Source organism: Galendromus occidentalis, unplaced genomic scaffold (assembly GCF_000255335.2).
Source record: "Galendromus occidentalis unplaced genomic scaffold, Mocc_1.1 scf7180000077478, whole genome shotgun sequence".
NCBI classification, from domain to species: domain Eukaryota; kingdom Metazoa; phylum Arthropoda; class Arachnida; order Mesostigmata; family Phytoseiidae; genus Galendromus; species Galendromus occidentalis.
In genome coordinates, this window is record NW_003805466.1 from 149,196 (window position 1) to 165,155 (window position 15,960).

Here is a 15,960-nt window from a genome sequence, read left to right on the forward strand (position 1 = left end):
AAATAATGATCTGTTCCCGGTGATGAAGCGGAAACTTATAAAAGGCGGTTCGCGAATGAATGCACAGGAATAGGAGGTCACGCAATGGATTCCTTCGATCGATGAATGACAGGCCTTCATCCCGTAAGTTTGCCTCGATTCGCAGAGCTTTATTTCTACAGATTATTATATAAACAGGGTTTTCGAAGACTTTCAGCCATTCAGCGTCTCCGGTGCTCTTCATCGTACTCGTGCATCCGTTTGATAACCATGTTGTAAAGCTGTTTTTTGGCGTTCACCGACCAGAGGAAATCCATGTGGACGAATCCTGAGCACGGAAGCAAGATGGCGGTGTTTTTATAAATGTTGTTCTTGAAAAGTTGCGAAACACGGGCGCCGTCCTCGACCGAAATGAAAGCGTCGTCCTTTGAGTAGAAAATCAGCATTTTGGCGGTGACCTTACTCAGATCGTAAGATGGAGGTCGGACCTATCGGATACGTTCAACATGAAAGGAAATATAATTCCGTTGGGAGGATTTTCAATGTATGAGCAGAGGCATTTGCGACACAGAGGAAGCGCAAGCATTGATTGACTCGACCGAATTCGTTCGATCTCCGGGAACAGTCCCTGGACAGCGAGTGTTCCGCCTCGGCATTTTGAGCGTTTCACGATGCACAAGACCTCGGCAGATAGCGCCGCATCTCATTTCTGACTCTGGACTGATTCCCGTCCGAAACGAACGAATGGATGACAAGCGTGACGAACATGACATTCGAGAACGGCCGATCTTCACGAAGTCGACGAGCGGAAACTCACCGATCCGTAGGCATGCAGATTGCGGGCCGTGCTCCCGTAGTCGAAATACGCGAACCGCTTTGAGTGGTACATTTGCATGTAATGTTTCAAATCGTTGAAAGACGTCCCGGCGGGAAAATGCGTGGAATACACTGCGAGCCGACTCTGAAATTCAACACATGCAAAATATGGAGAGTGGTAAGCTGGATGCTTCGTACCTGCCATCTAGTCGTCTCTGCCAGGTGTCCCCCTTCGCCCGTCGGCTGACAACCTCGTCGCCGTGTGGAACCGACCGAGTTTATGAACAACTTCAAAGCTCGGGAAATATTCACCAACTACTTTTTCCGATGTACCCATAGATGCTGGGCTTCCGCAATCCACAGCGATATCGGACAATTTACCCGTACCCTTTTTTCAAAACAAATTCATCATCGTTTTCCCATGGCCTCATTCAAAAAGATCTTACTTCGCATCTGATGAATTCTTGCGTATTCGAGATCGCGGAATGATTCCCGGCGCTCTCCAGCACCGCCTCCGGGAAACTTATGTACGTCGTCGCAAACACAACGCCAGGTCGCGCCCTCACGTCTCTGCCGGCCCCACTTCCTGCGACGGTTTTCCGTGTTCCAGAATAATTGAGAGATCGATAAGTCCGGGAAGGGCGAACTTCGACCCATGCCAACCTCCGGATTGCAGCATCCATGTGTGCGAATGAATAAACTCTGAGTAATGTCGTGAGTGAGAAAAAACACGACGTTAAGCTCCGATGCGAGACCGAAAAGTCTGTTGATGCTTCTCCTAGCCCGAAAGTCCGGAGGATATTTTGACGATCCCACGACAGTGTGCAATCCCATAGAATAACACCAAGGACGAGCAACACAGCGTTCAGTCCTTCGAGCCGAGCGAGCATAGAGATACTTCTTCTTCTATTCCCCGATCATGATTCTCAAGTTTCGCGCGTTCATGGAAACGTAGTTTTTTGTGAACGGATCCAAACCTCCGAGAATTTTCCTGCGATATCCGTCCGAAAACATTCTCTCGCACGGAGTTTCCCCTCGGGTGAAGAAAATCATAAAAACTTATCCCAAATAAGCTCCCGTAGCTTCGACGGCCTTCCGCCACGACGCTCGCGCAAGACTTTGTGAGTTCCATTTTCACGCTTGCTTCCTGGGCGATTGATCATTGTTCGGGAACGCTCCAGAAGAGTATCAGACTCCATGAAATATGAGTGCCGTCTGAGCCCGCAACGATAAAGGGCCGACAACAAAGGAGAGGGCATATATGTATGTATACACTCGAAAGCGGGATAGCGCTTCGCATGAAGATGTATTTGACCGTATAATGGGATTCTTGTGGTTTCGGATGTAATACAGGTTTCGTTTGTGTTTGTGTGGGCTTGTATGTGAATGCAGTGCGTTTATGTGTGCTGACGAACAATAGCAAACGGCTCGACCCTCGCTGGTAGGCTCAGAGCTGAGCACCGAGCGGAACACAGGCCGTCAAGCGGGCGGCCGAACTCACAAATTTGACTATGTATGAGACGTATTTTTTTCCTGAATGCGAGTATAACTCTTGCGCATCAAACTGAATTCAGTGGCTTGCGGAGCCAATAAGGATTCCAGCTCAACTTCAAAAAGCAAGCCAGATGGGACGTCGAGCGCTTGTGAATGCACCTCGGGGAAGGCATGTATACGTAGGTATGCACATATTACTCCGCAGGAGCATGCGGCACGATTGCGAATCACTGTATCAGGAAACTCCGCTTGGGCGTATTGGTGTTAGAGGCTGGCGTGGAGGAGGCGAGAAGCGAGAAGAGAAAAAACGTGGATCGGACGCTCGCCTGGCTCTCGGGTTCCGATTCCTTCGGTCTGCTAGTCCCCTCATTGTCCACAATTTCTCTGACACGAGTGTCTACATCCCTTCGGAATTCCACGAACGGCGAGAATATTCATCATTCTCCATGAGAGACAGGACGAAACGGGAACAGGATCGCCCTCGTTCCCTCAGGAGCCTTACCGCTGGTGACTCGTGAGTGTGACCGATGGTCGAAATTATGACCGGGTTTTCTAACAGCCGCCTGTGTCGCCAAACGATGATGTAATCCATTGGTTGGTAGCGGCTTACCGGTCAGACTCAGATGTTCTCCGCGTCTTAAGCCGATTTCGAGCTGCTCTTACGGAACATCTTACCGAATCGAGTCATTGGTTATTTCGCGCCGACATGGAACCGCGGCGGGCGAACAAAACATCTTTGCACATGGGCCGCTCTTCCTTTCCTGCCTGGGCCTTTCAGCTGAAAGCCCTCGTCATCCCGCGGTCGATTCGGCGAAAGACGGGAGACATGTGAGCGATGGCGACATCGGCTACAAAGAATGAATACGACCACGCTCCAGGTTGGCTTCAACGTTTTGGCGAGAAGAAAAAACCTGTCTCCGCTTTTTAAACGGAACTCGAGCGAAACGGACGAGGCGAGGCCCAGCCCGAGAGAAATCCAGGAGCCAGAGTTTGCGAAAAAAAAAGAAACGAAAAAAGGCGGAAGCCAACTCAGCGCAGAAAGGAGGGTAAGTGTGACTAACCTGTCGGAAGCATCTGGCGCCTGAGGTGGTAACTCCGCCACCGTCGTCGTGCGCAAACTGTAATTACTTCCATGAGTTCTTTCCCCCGATTCGTGAGAAATTCTGAGTCCTGACAGCGTCGATTCAATGAGCTCGAGTCATTCTCCCGGGACGTTCCCGGCCAACGTCACGAACCTCTTTGGAATAGCTCTAGGCCTTTCAATGAGGCGAGAATCTCTTTCGAGCGACGAAAGGAACTCCGCACGAGCGAACAGCTGAGAGCCTTTATTAGGCATCAGAGTACTTGGGCTTGGTTCGTCATGACTTTGCACGTATGTACATACGTACACCGTCCCTCGGTGTCATGCTCCCCATCGTTTCCGTCGTGTTTGTGCATGGGTTCACAGATTCCCCTGGCTGCGTAAGAAACACTCCATGCAATAGTGAGGTCGACAAATTCCCCCCGAGATCCCTTACACGGCTGGCGGTCGAACGCCTCCATCATACTTCCGATGTCATCGTAAATCTCTCAATGGCTGAAGCGAGGATTATCAGGTGATCCATCGCTGAGATTAAGACTTCGACCGCTGTAAGGGGAACTCGTCTACGCGCCGACAGCTACGGTCACTGTCATCCGCTCCGTTTTGTGCATGATCACCCATTTCCGTCGAGGGGAAGATGTTCGAAAAACGCGTCCGGGACCCCGGTCGGCCGCGCTGAATAGGACGGGCCTGGTGGCTAGCTCCGGAGAATCTTCGCGCGGCTCTGTGTCCGAGCACGAGCATCCGTTAACTCCTCCTGAGAGCCCCCGCGCGCCGCCCCTAACAGCAAGGCAAGCCGCTCCATTTTGACGTGGAAATTATGCCGAGTCGCGATTTTTCAGAATCATCCCATGAAATAAAAGGACTCCCGTTAATTCCGAGTTCTGGCGACGTCACCGTTGCGTCGCGCTCGCGCAAAAGCCAGCCACAACAAGAGATTCATTCGGCAGCGCTGTATTCCACTGCATCATGGGCAAAATTATTGACGTCGACGTCAGACGCGCTCATCATATCCGCAGAGCGCCCGCAATCGGGGAGAAAGGAGCTCGGGGAAGGCTCTCCGAGGTGCGACTGGTTTTCGAGCGGATATCTCGGCGACGACGGAGTCGACCTGTCGGACTTTTCGCCGGCCCGAAGCTCCAGAAGGATCCTGCCGTCGGGGCTGTCGCCTTGTCAAAGTCAGCATAGGACGCCCCGGCCGAACAAGACCGGTGCCGATCGAGCCGTACTCGAATTCCGCGCTTGCGCAATGCCTTGACCCCTACGAGCTGAGCTCCTACTTTGAACAGATCATTTGCATGGAAGGCAATCTCAAAGGAGTGGGAAACATTACGGCCGGCGCCGAGTTTAATTTCGCCCGCGACACCGAGAGTGCTCCTATCGTGTTGCAGGAATCGAAATGTCCTGTCGTCGTTCTCGTTCCCTGGGAGACCATTACGACGAACAGGATCTCGTTGACTCCTCACGTAGTATTCAAAGGTTCACCCCAAGCTCGGAGTCGCGATCCGCGATACCGATCTGCCGCTCCACATGAAGCTCCTGCCGGAGCGGATAATTAGGGCCCAGACGCTTTCTGTGCTTCTTGACAGCATTGAGCTCCCAAGCTGTTTCAAACAAGACAGAGTACAGGTCGTCCATGGACCTAAAAGGCGAAGACACCAACGAGCGAGTTGTACGGGTTACGAATGACGACAGCTCTGCCTTGCGTAGGAAAATAAGAGAACGCAGAATCGACACGAGTTCGGCCGTCAAATCGTAAGGTCGTGTGTGCCCGGCGCGGTTTGCGTCTAACGGTCGAACCGCGAGTGGATCGAGAATTCTAATGACATCCAAGCACGTATTTCGGTCCATCAGATGTTCTTCAAGAATTATTATCTCTCATCATACCACGAATTGTCACTCCGACAAATGATTTGCCCTGCAGAGGATTCGTCCGTCATCATCAAAATCTTTCTCATCGCTCGAATCGGAAAATTGTTCCTCGTGGAAATTTCCGCAACGGCGAACTGGCTCCGAGGACGATAGTCGGTCCACACGCAGCGGCTATCAAGCACCTTAATGGAAGCTAGGGTGGATAAACGCGATAGCATTAAGAGCATTCCAGGAGGTCGGCTGATAAGCTGGCCTCTCGTTCTCTGGCTGGCTCATCGCTTCGACGGCAATGAGGCGTAACATGCGCGTTAACCCGGCGAGCAATTGTCTTCTCAATACAACACTGAGCCAGATATAATTGACATGCGCTGTCGACCGTCGCCGACAGCACGATGTTGTCTACGATAATCGACACCGCTTGTGAACAACGAGGGGTGGGGAGGTCGAGAGGGGCTGGCCGATCGGAGCCTCGGGACCGGCGCGGGATCACCGGACTGACGGACTTTGAGTAAAAGCTCCGTGAACAAATAAATAGAGCAAAGCTCTTTGTCATTGGTGGGCCAGCATAAATGTAGATAATGTAGTGACTATTGACTACTATGGATTTCTCGGACGGCTCGAATTCAATTGGACAGCACGATCATCTCCAAAGCTCGCATGGGAGAGCATACACAGGTGGGTAGTATATTCTTTACGAGCCCCTTATCGAGCACAGATTGGCGAAGGGATCGATAGGAACGCGGCTTCTTGAATAGAGCCCCCACCATCAATTACGTCTAGGTAAACAACCTCATCGAGTTGGGCTGGATGTTCGATCGCCGTTGGAGATCGTTTCCCAGAATTGAGCGGTCTGAGATACTGACGTTGCGTCCAACCCCGAGAGCAACGAGCGGACGCCATAAGCAAAGACAAACATATCTCACCGGCGGCTATCGAACCTCGGTACATAATTTCTGAGGTCTCGCGGGTTCCTGAAGTCCGAAGAGCGCGCAAATTTCCCGCCGGAAATTCCCACATGCGGCTCAAACTCCGAATCATGACCATTCTGAGGCTTGAGCAAGACCACCGGGCTCCAAAACATTCTTGAAAATCGCGCGACAGGTCGCAACCGTCCCCCGATGATAATAGCTTGGAATCGAAAGAAAATTGGCTCCGCCCCGCGAACGCAAAATCTCACGACGACGGTCTTTGAGCGGCCGCCATTCTTGTACTCGGTCATGATCGAGTTCCATTTGGATCCTGAGAAAGATTCTCTCTTTCAAGTGTTCTCTCCCAATCAAAATCAGAAGAGCCTGACGGAGAGAAATCCTATTTGTGAGCGCTTCGCTGCACAGTCTCAGTTGTGAGGGAGCGATCCGAGCTCGAATCACTTTGCGGCGGAAAGAATAGATTGTCTTTCTCGGTCGCTTTCGGTCGGCAGCGATTGAGAGATTGGATTCAGAGATGTCGTAACATTCGATCCTGCTCGTTAATTCCTTCTGATGTCATGAAAGTTGTTTACCGACGAAGAACAGTATCGACTTCCTGGCTCAGATCCATCTTTCGAAATCGGAGAAGCGAACCATTCGACATCTAAGAACCATCCAGGTACCGAATTTCAGTGAGAACCCGAGCTGCTTAATAAATTAAATATGCGGCATCGGAGCGCCGCTCTTGCGTTCTTCGTCGGGAGGGACGGATGGGGGCGGGAGCTCGGGTTCGCCGTGGGTTTCGCTCTCGATGCAGCTTCTGGACTGATTCTTCAGTTTTGCCTGCTTGGAGATAGCAGTGACTCCGTTCATCGGAAGCGTTCCGCAAGCTCTAATATTGAGTCCTGGCAACAAATGAAACACTCAATCAACTCGTTGCTGAGAAGTCTGGAGACTACGCCGAACCCACCGGAAGAATTCAATCTCTTGAACAAACTCTCAACGGCAGGAATCTCCGGAATATTGAGCCCGTCACATTGAGCTGCATTCTGTAGTTTCGGGGGATGGGGTGCACTTTGTCGTGAGATTGTAAGGGGGAGGACACATCGAGCCGAGGCTCGCGAACATCTATGGATACTCTTGATTTCCCTCCATGCTACGCGGGGGGAGATATCGCGCACGATGCCCTTGTCAGCGGATAAGATCAGAGGAATTTCGGAATGAGCACGGTAAGCCTCCTTCGAGCTCAAGCCTCCTCCCGCAATGAATAACCCCAATGAGAACTGGGAGCGCAGGAATTCCCGAAGCCCGGAAGGCCTCTAAATCGGAAGGCGAGAAATCATGAGCTCTTCGCATCATGTAGCAGTGACGGGAAAAATGCCTGTTCGACAAACGTCTCATAGAAATTCTGCAGGTCGTGCTCAGAAGCTCGTCTGTAAGGGCTGTCCAAAGATCCGTGACCATCGGTCTGGGCAATTGCTTATCGTGGAACGATTTCTCGACTTGTTTGCTGAGGAACATTTTTCGGCGGTTGTCCAAGTAAGCCTCACAAAACGACGTGACGGACCGGATGAAATTCCAAAGCGAATTCTGACAGCAAACAACGAGATCGGGTGCTCCGATCATCTCATTCAGTCTCGTTGATTAGATAACCGGACTTGTATCCAAGATTCATTCTCAGAGGTCATTAATCCACGGTGTTAGAATGATTAGAATCCGATCAATCATCCCTTGAGGTGATTATTTATGAGAGTCCCAAGAGAAGAGGAATCATCCCCATCGAGCGATTAGTCTCCGAAGAAAATACAATGATTCCTCCATTTGACGATCCCCCTCTAATGAGCGATCAGATAATATGATGACCCATGCATACCCCGGAGAAGCGTCGCGTCGTCTACGTCATTGAGCGACTCGATATCGGAGAAACACTACTCCACCGTGAGGCGGGGGATACGAAAACTATCGACTCACTTGATTGTGATTCCCGTTGTTCGATAGAAGAATTCCAGACAGGTCGTTAGCGAAAGGGCACAGACGGGCCGAGCACAAGCTGGGATTCGATGTGAAGTAGGCTAGATCCGCGCGGGAATTTGTGAAGAGAGGTCTGTTTTCTGTCCAGACGTCTATGGCGTATCTCTGAAAAGTTGGAACGATATTAGAACCACTCAAAATTCCGCCGAACCAAATTCCGCTCTGTAGGCTTCAAATGTTACGACTCTGAAAACGGTCCTTCGGAATGTTGTCGCCCTCCCAACGCTCCGGAACAATGACGTCCGATATGGGCCGCATTCTCGCTCCCGCTCTATCTCTGCTCAATGTCTTCGAAATTCTATAGGTCGACGAGCGGTCGACGCGGCGGTGTGTGTATGTACGTTCGGGGAGCGGGCATTATCGAATATCTCGGAGGTGTTTGAGCTCTGCCTTGGGGCGAGGTTCGGAGAAGGCACGGATTCGAGTCGACAGCTCAGCCCGGAGATTGAAGAAGTCTTGCTCGAACGCCACACCGAATCACAGTATGGAGCTCGGGAGAGTACGATGTGAACATTCATCATGATACATCGTATGTGGCTCGGTGTGAAGAGCGATTCACTTTGGAACGGGGAGCGGCTGGATACCGACATGGAGAATTACGATAATCAAATTGCAATAATCATCTCTTACCACTGCGGGATTGCTGAAAACTGTGATGAGATTCTGAACGAACGCACTCACTCCTGTCAGGAACACTACCGGTGATAGGAGGACGGCCAAACGAATCTGAAATCAGAACTTTATGGCTTACAATGGAGATTCGTTACCGCGCAAGAGCCTTCAGCGGAATCAGCGAGCGAGAATACTGACCTTTTGATTGTATTCCGGTTTCGATGCGAGCATCGCTATCATGATCGTCGTTCCTCTCGAGTGTCCAACGACATGCAGTTTTCTGTGGCCTGTGGTTGCCAAAACGTAATCGATGCTGTCGGGCATATCGTATGCGGCGAGTTCGTCCCAACTGATATTTAGTGTGAGAGCGGTTAATTCGCTTTCCTCCATCGGAAGAAAACATCGATCCCGACTGTGTGGGGCTTCGCTGCGTTCCCATGTGATATTATACTTTCCCCGGAATGCCTAAGAAAATGAGAGGTCACGACTCGAGGACACGGGGCCGATGTCCTGCATCGCGGACAAGATGGAAGACCGCTTCGTCCCGCGCTTCGCTTGCTCGTTTTTTCCCTCAAGGGGGAGACGTCCTGTTTGGTCTGCCGCTGCGGTTCACCGAGGGCTTGATTGAATTAGGCTGGCTCCTATCTGACCGGATCCGAAACTTTTTCGAGCCCCTCACGATGAATATTTTGTATATGCTCCCGCTTAGTGTTTCCTAACGAGAAGGTATACAAGAGAGTTCCACCTGAAGCGCCGATGCTAAGCTAACAAGTAGGTCCCCACTAGACGTTCTGCTGCGCGTCATAGCGGATAGTGACGTTAGTCCCTTCACGTAGAACGTTCTCTACCGGTGCGCAATCTTGCGTGCAACTAGGAATCGGAGCGGCTGAATCCCCTAAGACACAAGGCACGTGGGAGAAGTTTTGAAGTCTAATGTAAGCTGAGCCGTGACCGCGGTCGAGGAATCTCTCAGCGCGCAGCCCATCGCTGGTATTTGACTCCATCACGAGCTTGAGATATCCTTTGAGACCCGATCTCCGAAGCATAAGAATTCGCGGCACGGATACAGCGATCATCGCTCAGAATCAGTTAGACTCCTAATTCAGCAAACCGCTTCCGCTGTCTCGGCATGCGGATGGAGCGGGGGCCGCGAAGCTCCGTCTCCAGTCGGATCACATTCCTCCATTGAATCGAGATTATCTCTGACTAAAGTGACGGGAATCTCACTCACGTGAATTCATAGAAGTGCTTCTTCGTGCGTCCGCTTTCACTACTGTATTTGTTGCCTCTCGAGTTCAGCATCCAGACGTCGTATCCTTCGTCGTATAAGATGAAACCTGAGCGTCAAGAATCTTATTAGACCTTCGATGGTTCGTACTAAGTCCGGGAATTGTCCCTTCGATCAGAATTCTGAATGAATATGTACGTCTCGCTGGTGGGATCGTCCCCTTGATAGCCTTCCCTCCCGACGTCGTCTCCTTGATAGCCTTCCCGACTGAGTCGTGAGATTCCTTTCGAAATTCCAAATATATGATAGATGTGAAGCACGCTCTGTACGACCTTGCGACGCGACGGTCGCGCTGGCTGGAACGCCTTTTATTTCTCGGCTCCTCCTAGTCCACAATTGACCGTCATACATACAAACAAATAAAATTGGATCGAAGCAGGAGAAAAACACATGCCGATCCCTCCCCCCTTCTTCCCCCCGCTCCAACAGAGAGAGACAGAGTAATGCGTCGCCTTTTGGCCGAAATAGAACGTTCCGACGGAAACTGGACGAGGTGGTGCAAGCGACATGGATTGCGCGATAGATTTGAGACGCAGGCCGGCGACAGGCGGTCGGGCATCTGTTTGGATGTTAGCCTGCGAAGCGAGCGGGCGAACGGCTGCGAGGCAGGCAACTCGCTAATAACCGGAAGCGGAAAGAAAGCAATGTTTCCGGCCGCGACGTTGAGTGTGCAAGCTTGTCGAGTGACATTTGTTAAGGCCTCTGGCCCGTTCTGCAGACACTTCTCAAAACAAAGTTGCGCATCCGCTCGGCTACTCGTCGGCTTGCCTGCAACTGATCATATTAGGCATCCGACGACGACGACGGGGGACGCCTGTCTGCTCGTGTTGCCGGTGGCACACCGACGGTCCGGCCGCTGTTGCCGCGGCGGCGGTGGTTTCCTCTTGTCTCTGTGGTGGCTGTACAAAAAATTCATGCATCAGTTCTAAGGTAGAACAAGTTGTATAGGCCCGAGCGACAAGCTGCAGCTGCTGCTCCTTCTTCTCCCTGAATATTCAACCAGTTGCAACAGGCCACAGACAACACAGCCAAAAACACGGTGCTCTGCAATAAAAAACTCGAGCGCATCGCGGCAGCGACGAGACCACTCTCACGAGCCGCATCTGCAGCCTGCGTGGACGCCGAGTCGGAAAACTTTCAGGGGATCCGAGTCCCCCGAAACAATGATCCCGAGCAATGATTTTTCCTTCTCCGGCGATCCCGGTATTGCGGGTGCGTAGCTAACAGTCCAACAAAGTCCGCGGGACGATGCGCGACTTTTTCTCCATTTGCGAATTCGTTCCGACCGAGTTCCCGCACATCCTTCGGGAGAATCTGACGATTTTGGATTATTTCTTCGAGGTGATCGACATTGCACGATGCTTGCAGCGAACGCGCGCGCGAGATCCGAGCCGTGCTTCGGTCCGTCCACGAGCTCTCGAAAACACAGATATTGGAATACTTACGGATATATTGAAATATCAACACCTCGACTCCTACATCGACCAGGTCATCCCCTGGATCCCGTTCCCTGGGAGGGGAGGAAGGGCGACCGCTTATGCCGAATCAGTCTGCCAGAAACTCACCCAAACTCTGAGAGCGGAGGTTCGCAACGAAGTCGAATGATGAGCTCATGACTCCGTGCTGTAGTAGGACTGGAATCGACCCGGGAGCGCCTCGTATCCGGTGCAAAGTCAGAGTGACGTTATCCTTTGTGCGTATCTTGTGAGTCTCGACCGGGTATCCTTTGTACCTGATGTAATAATCCTGGAACAAAAGATTGGGAGTTAGCGGCTTCGAGTATCCGAAGTTTGACAAGTCCAGAGTGTCCAGCTGTGATTTTTGAATCCGTTTGTCAGGAGCAGCGACGGCTCGAGAGATTACGGCTGATGATGACCTCCATCGGAAATTGAAAAGTCAACGCACAGGGATCATCTCCACCTAGTGATACCGACCGACGATGGACGTCGGAGGTCAGAAACTCAAGTTCTTCCTCTATTCATCGTCCTTTCGGTAAATCCAGTAGTGAAATCTCTTGAGGGAACTCACGACTCCTTTGTTCGCTGCTATGGCATCGGGGTCCGTAATTAGAATCGGTTCCGTCTTCTGCAAGATTCCTCTCGCTAGCTCGAAAAATGGATCTGTGATTGACTTTCCGAGATCCGACGCACTCCTGAATAAGTAATCGAATACGTCCTGCGATGCTGCCGACATTGGAACGAAGATCAGCAAGGCAAACAACGGAAGGCGCATGACGCCCACGCAGAAATCTGTGGAGAGAAACTTATTTCAGAAGATCAAATCTTTTCCTGACGTATTCAATGATGCTCCGGAAATGAACAAGTCCATTAAGCGGGGTGACAGAGCAGTGCCACGGAAACTTGATCCTCTGCCCCAAAAGTGTCGCTGCTGCACGGAAGTGAGTGATGCATGGTTCATACTGGCTGGCTGGCTGGCTGCCTGGATGAATGTATCTATGTCTCTCCCCAAATCACTGCCATGTAATCGCTACATCCTAGTCGAGACTGGGCTCCAGAGAACGTTCTTCGTACGACCCACAGAAATTTCCGCTACATATTATTCTTGTGTAAAGAAGAAAATAGAGGAATGATTTATACGGCTACACTCGGCGCCCGCCGTCGACTCTGCATGTTTGTGCCAGATAGAATGTCTCGCGGGGGTCATTAGAATTCGTCTCTGGAACAAGTTCTGGGAAGCTATCGCATCAGATTCGACCTTCTGCCGGGCACGTACGGAGTGCCCTTCCAAAATCAATCGAGGAGTCCAATACGACCAGCTAAACGCTCCGACAAGAATATTTACTCAGAGTTCATGTCGTTCAGCGCCATAAAATTCATGCTCCCAAACACACAGACATTTTAGACTCGACGCCGTGCCGCCGGACGGCGTGTTCGAGACGCCTGGGACGCTCTGCGATGCTAATTCGGGTCGACACAGACAATTTGGAGCTATTCCAATTTTTAGTTGCCTCGTCCGATAGCCTGATGACTCATTGTCTGCACCCTTAGGATCTCGATGATGCGTCTAGCCTAATTTCCGAAGACCGTTCGGTTCCGCAATGGCGCCTCCCACGATTTGTTCGCACCATGAGTGAATGCTTCGGACGGAAAAATCACGGAACGTCCCATCCTCCTGGCAGCTGTGTTCCTTCCAATGAATATTCCTGACTGAAATACCTCTCGGGCGAGACCTTACAGCCAGAGTCCCAATGCCGGGTTTCACCGGAAACCCGAAACTGTAGTGTTCTCGCCGTCGGAGTCCGGGGCAGATTCCGAAGATTGATATTTCTACCGGCCGGGAGCCTCCATTTTTTCCCACCAGCAGGGATTGAGACTTTCTCTTGGAGGACGTCAGCGTCGGCGAGAAACCTCTCGGAGGCCTTGAGGAATGTACCGCGTCCTTATCGAGAGACGCCCTCTCCCGGAAAGAAGTCGCAGACTGGGGCCGCGTTTTGGTACGGAAGGTCGGGCGCTCTGACGCGACGATCATCCATCGACCAAGCTCTCGATATAGATCCCAATCTGGGGAACTTCAGAACCCTACTTTCCCTCTAGTTCTGTGCTCGCAAAGGAAGGCCGAAGAACATGACTTCCTCATTTATTAGTCGGTGTCTGAAGGTGTACATTCGATGGGGACTTATCGTCAGATCGACAAAACCCCGGGGCAGCCGCGGGAGAATGTTGAACGAATGAGCGGCGCTGGAACCACACGAAGTCCACCGGAGAATCAAAGCCGTGCGACGATCCGCACACTGAGTCCGAATTCGTTCGGGTATTAGCGTAAGATTCGATTGATCAATGATCGATCGCTTGGTCGATTCTCCCGTTTGCTACTTTGTTTGGCCCGATGAATCCGCGCATTCATCGGAACATTAGTAAAAACCCATCAGACTCGGAGAGCACTCGAGTTGTTTCTCAGAGCACGCAAATCGCTCCCGCGATCACGGAATGAACTTTGTTTGTCGCTGCATTATTCCCCACCAGCCGTGCGGGCGCTTCGCGCCCTCACGGCTGCTCACGCCCGGGTGCCGGCCGCAATGCCTCCTAACGCATGACTCCCGAATAATGAGGCGTCGAGACCGCGTGTCAATCAAAGAATCGAGGAGTGCAAAAGCAGAGACGCAAAGCCGAAGATAGTCGAGCCCTCCGATGAGAGAATACGCGAGTAAGATACTGATTCCCATCGCCACTCCCCGGGTCCGCAAGCACTCCTGGGTCATTAAAGACTCCATATGTGAGATGTCGGCGTATAAGAGACTCATCGCGGATCCCGTCTCCATGAGATCCCGTGTCGAAGGTCTCGCTTCCACGAAACTGAATGCAGCTTTCTCATTTCGGAACGATGCTCCGTGATTTGGCCTCTACGGGGCGTCTCAGGAGAACCGTTTGATGTGTGGGCGAAACTAAGAATGTCGGCATTTCATACAATTTTGAAAATTCAAATTTCGTCTGACCGCGTGTGACAACAACAGAAAGTCGGCTATAAGCTTTGAGGAAGTCTTCGAGTTCTCTGCTCCTCTCCGATTATGTAGAGATCAAACTGCGGAATATTGAGAATGAAGAACAGAAGAATAGTGAAACACACTCCACCTGCGCGATGAAGCACTTCGTTGCAGCCTTATAAGAGGAAGTGGGATTGAATTTAGGTTTCAAGCTGAAAGCCGTTGCAGACTCATGAGTGAAACTGTCGCTATAAAGCCTGAGAAGGGAGAGGCTGGTCCCTAAGCCCGGGAAGGTCCGAGAGAATTGATAGTAGGAATCGAGATTCATTGATTGATGTCTCATAAGCGCTCAGATCTGATGCTTGATTTTATTGATTGCTCAATGATTAATGAATAGATTGAATAGAAACTCGAAACAGAGCGCCTCGCACGTGACAGTCAAGGCAGTGAGAATGAGAATCGATTGATTGACGGGAGGCAGTCAATGAGCCAATGCGCAATCGACGCTCTCTTGCGGAACGCTTCACAGCTTGAGTCGAGGCCAAGTAGAGCATGATCGGAAAGCTCTTATCGTCGTTTCTCGAGTGAAACCGTGAAAGACGACGGCCTTTCACGAGTGTGGGCAGGGTAAATATCCAGTTGGGAAGTTATGTCCGGTATCGGGAAACATTTTTGTCCCCCCGATGTCGCGCTTTATAATAGGAATGATGTCCGGCCGCCGCGCCGTCCTGTCGCGCTAGCTGTGTAGTAGCGGGGTGTTCATCCACCACCCGCTTGCTCGCGGACAATCTGTATAATTAGAATTGATTTGAGTTGATGTTGTGGCCTTGACGCTGTTAGAGACTAAATTCGACGTGATGCGCGTACAGTGTGACCCGCGTTCAGCGCAGCGACCACCATCGCCGCAGCAGCCATTACCATCAGCTGCAACAATTATAATAATATTGAGGAACGGCGGCAAGGTCAATCGCCAGACTGCCCGAAGACAAACAGAAACACGAGAACTTCGGCCGGATTCGCTATTCATTCACTCGCACTTTCGAGTGCCTGCTGGCGAGCCTGCCCGAATACGATTCAATTCTATTCCCCATATCACTGGCGACTCTCTCGATATCGTGGTCGTCGTCGTCTCCTAGTCCCAGCCCCCGATTCGAGTAGTTACTACCTACCTACATGCTACGAACAAGGTGCACGCCATGCCGGCTGGGATTCGGACTTTCGTATTCACAGGGTGACGGTTCGTATTCGTTCCTCCTCGATTGAGTTCGAGTCGAATGCCGGCAAGCATCAACGCCTTGGGGATCCGACACGTTTTACAGTTCACGAAAGCAGCGGCGGCACCGGTAACGGTAGCGGCAGGGACGATAGCGCAGGCGTTCGAGCCTGCCAGTAAGCGGAGAAAAGACTTGTAAGACTTAAAAGCGTCCCAGAGGTACAT

The 15,960-nt window shown here is 51.4% G+C and overlaps 1 protein-coding gene across 1 annotated transcript; it reads right to left on the reverse strand.

Annotated features, from left to right (window-relative positions):
- Positions 1 to 200: 200 nt before the first annotated feature.
- Positions 201 to 15,960, reverse strand: LOC100901597 (lipase 3-like). The gene is made up of 9 exons (XM_029111996.1): positions 15,696 to 15,960; positions 12,110 to 12,330; positions 11,647 to 11,827; positions 10,025 to 10,130; positions 8,992 to 9,142; positions 8,812 to 8,907; positions 8,122 to 8,286; positions 797 to 940; positions 201 to 467 (listed from the first exon to the last, which is right to left on the reverse strand). The coding sequence occupies exons 1-9, from the start codon at positions 15,958 to 15,960 to the stop codon at positions 201 to 203; spliced, it is 1,596 nt and encodes a 531-aa protein (XP_028967829.1).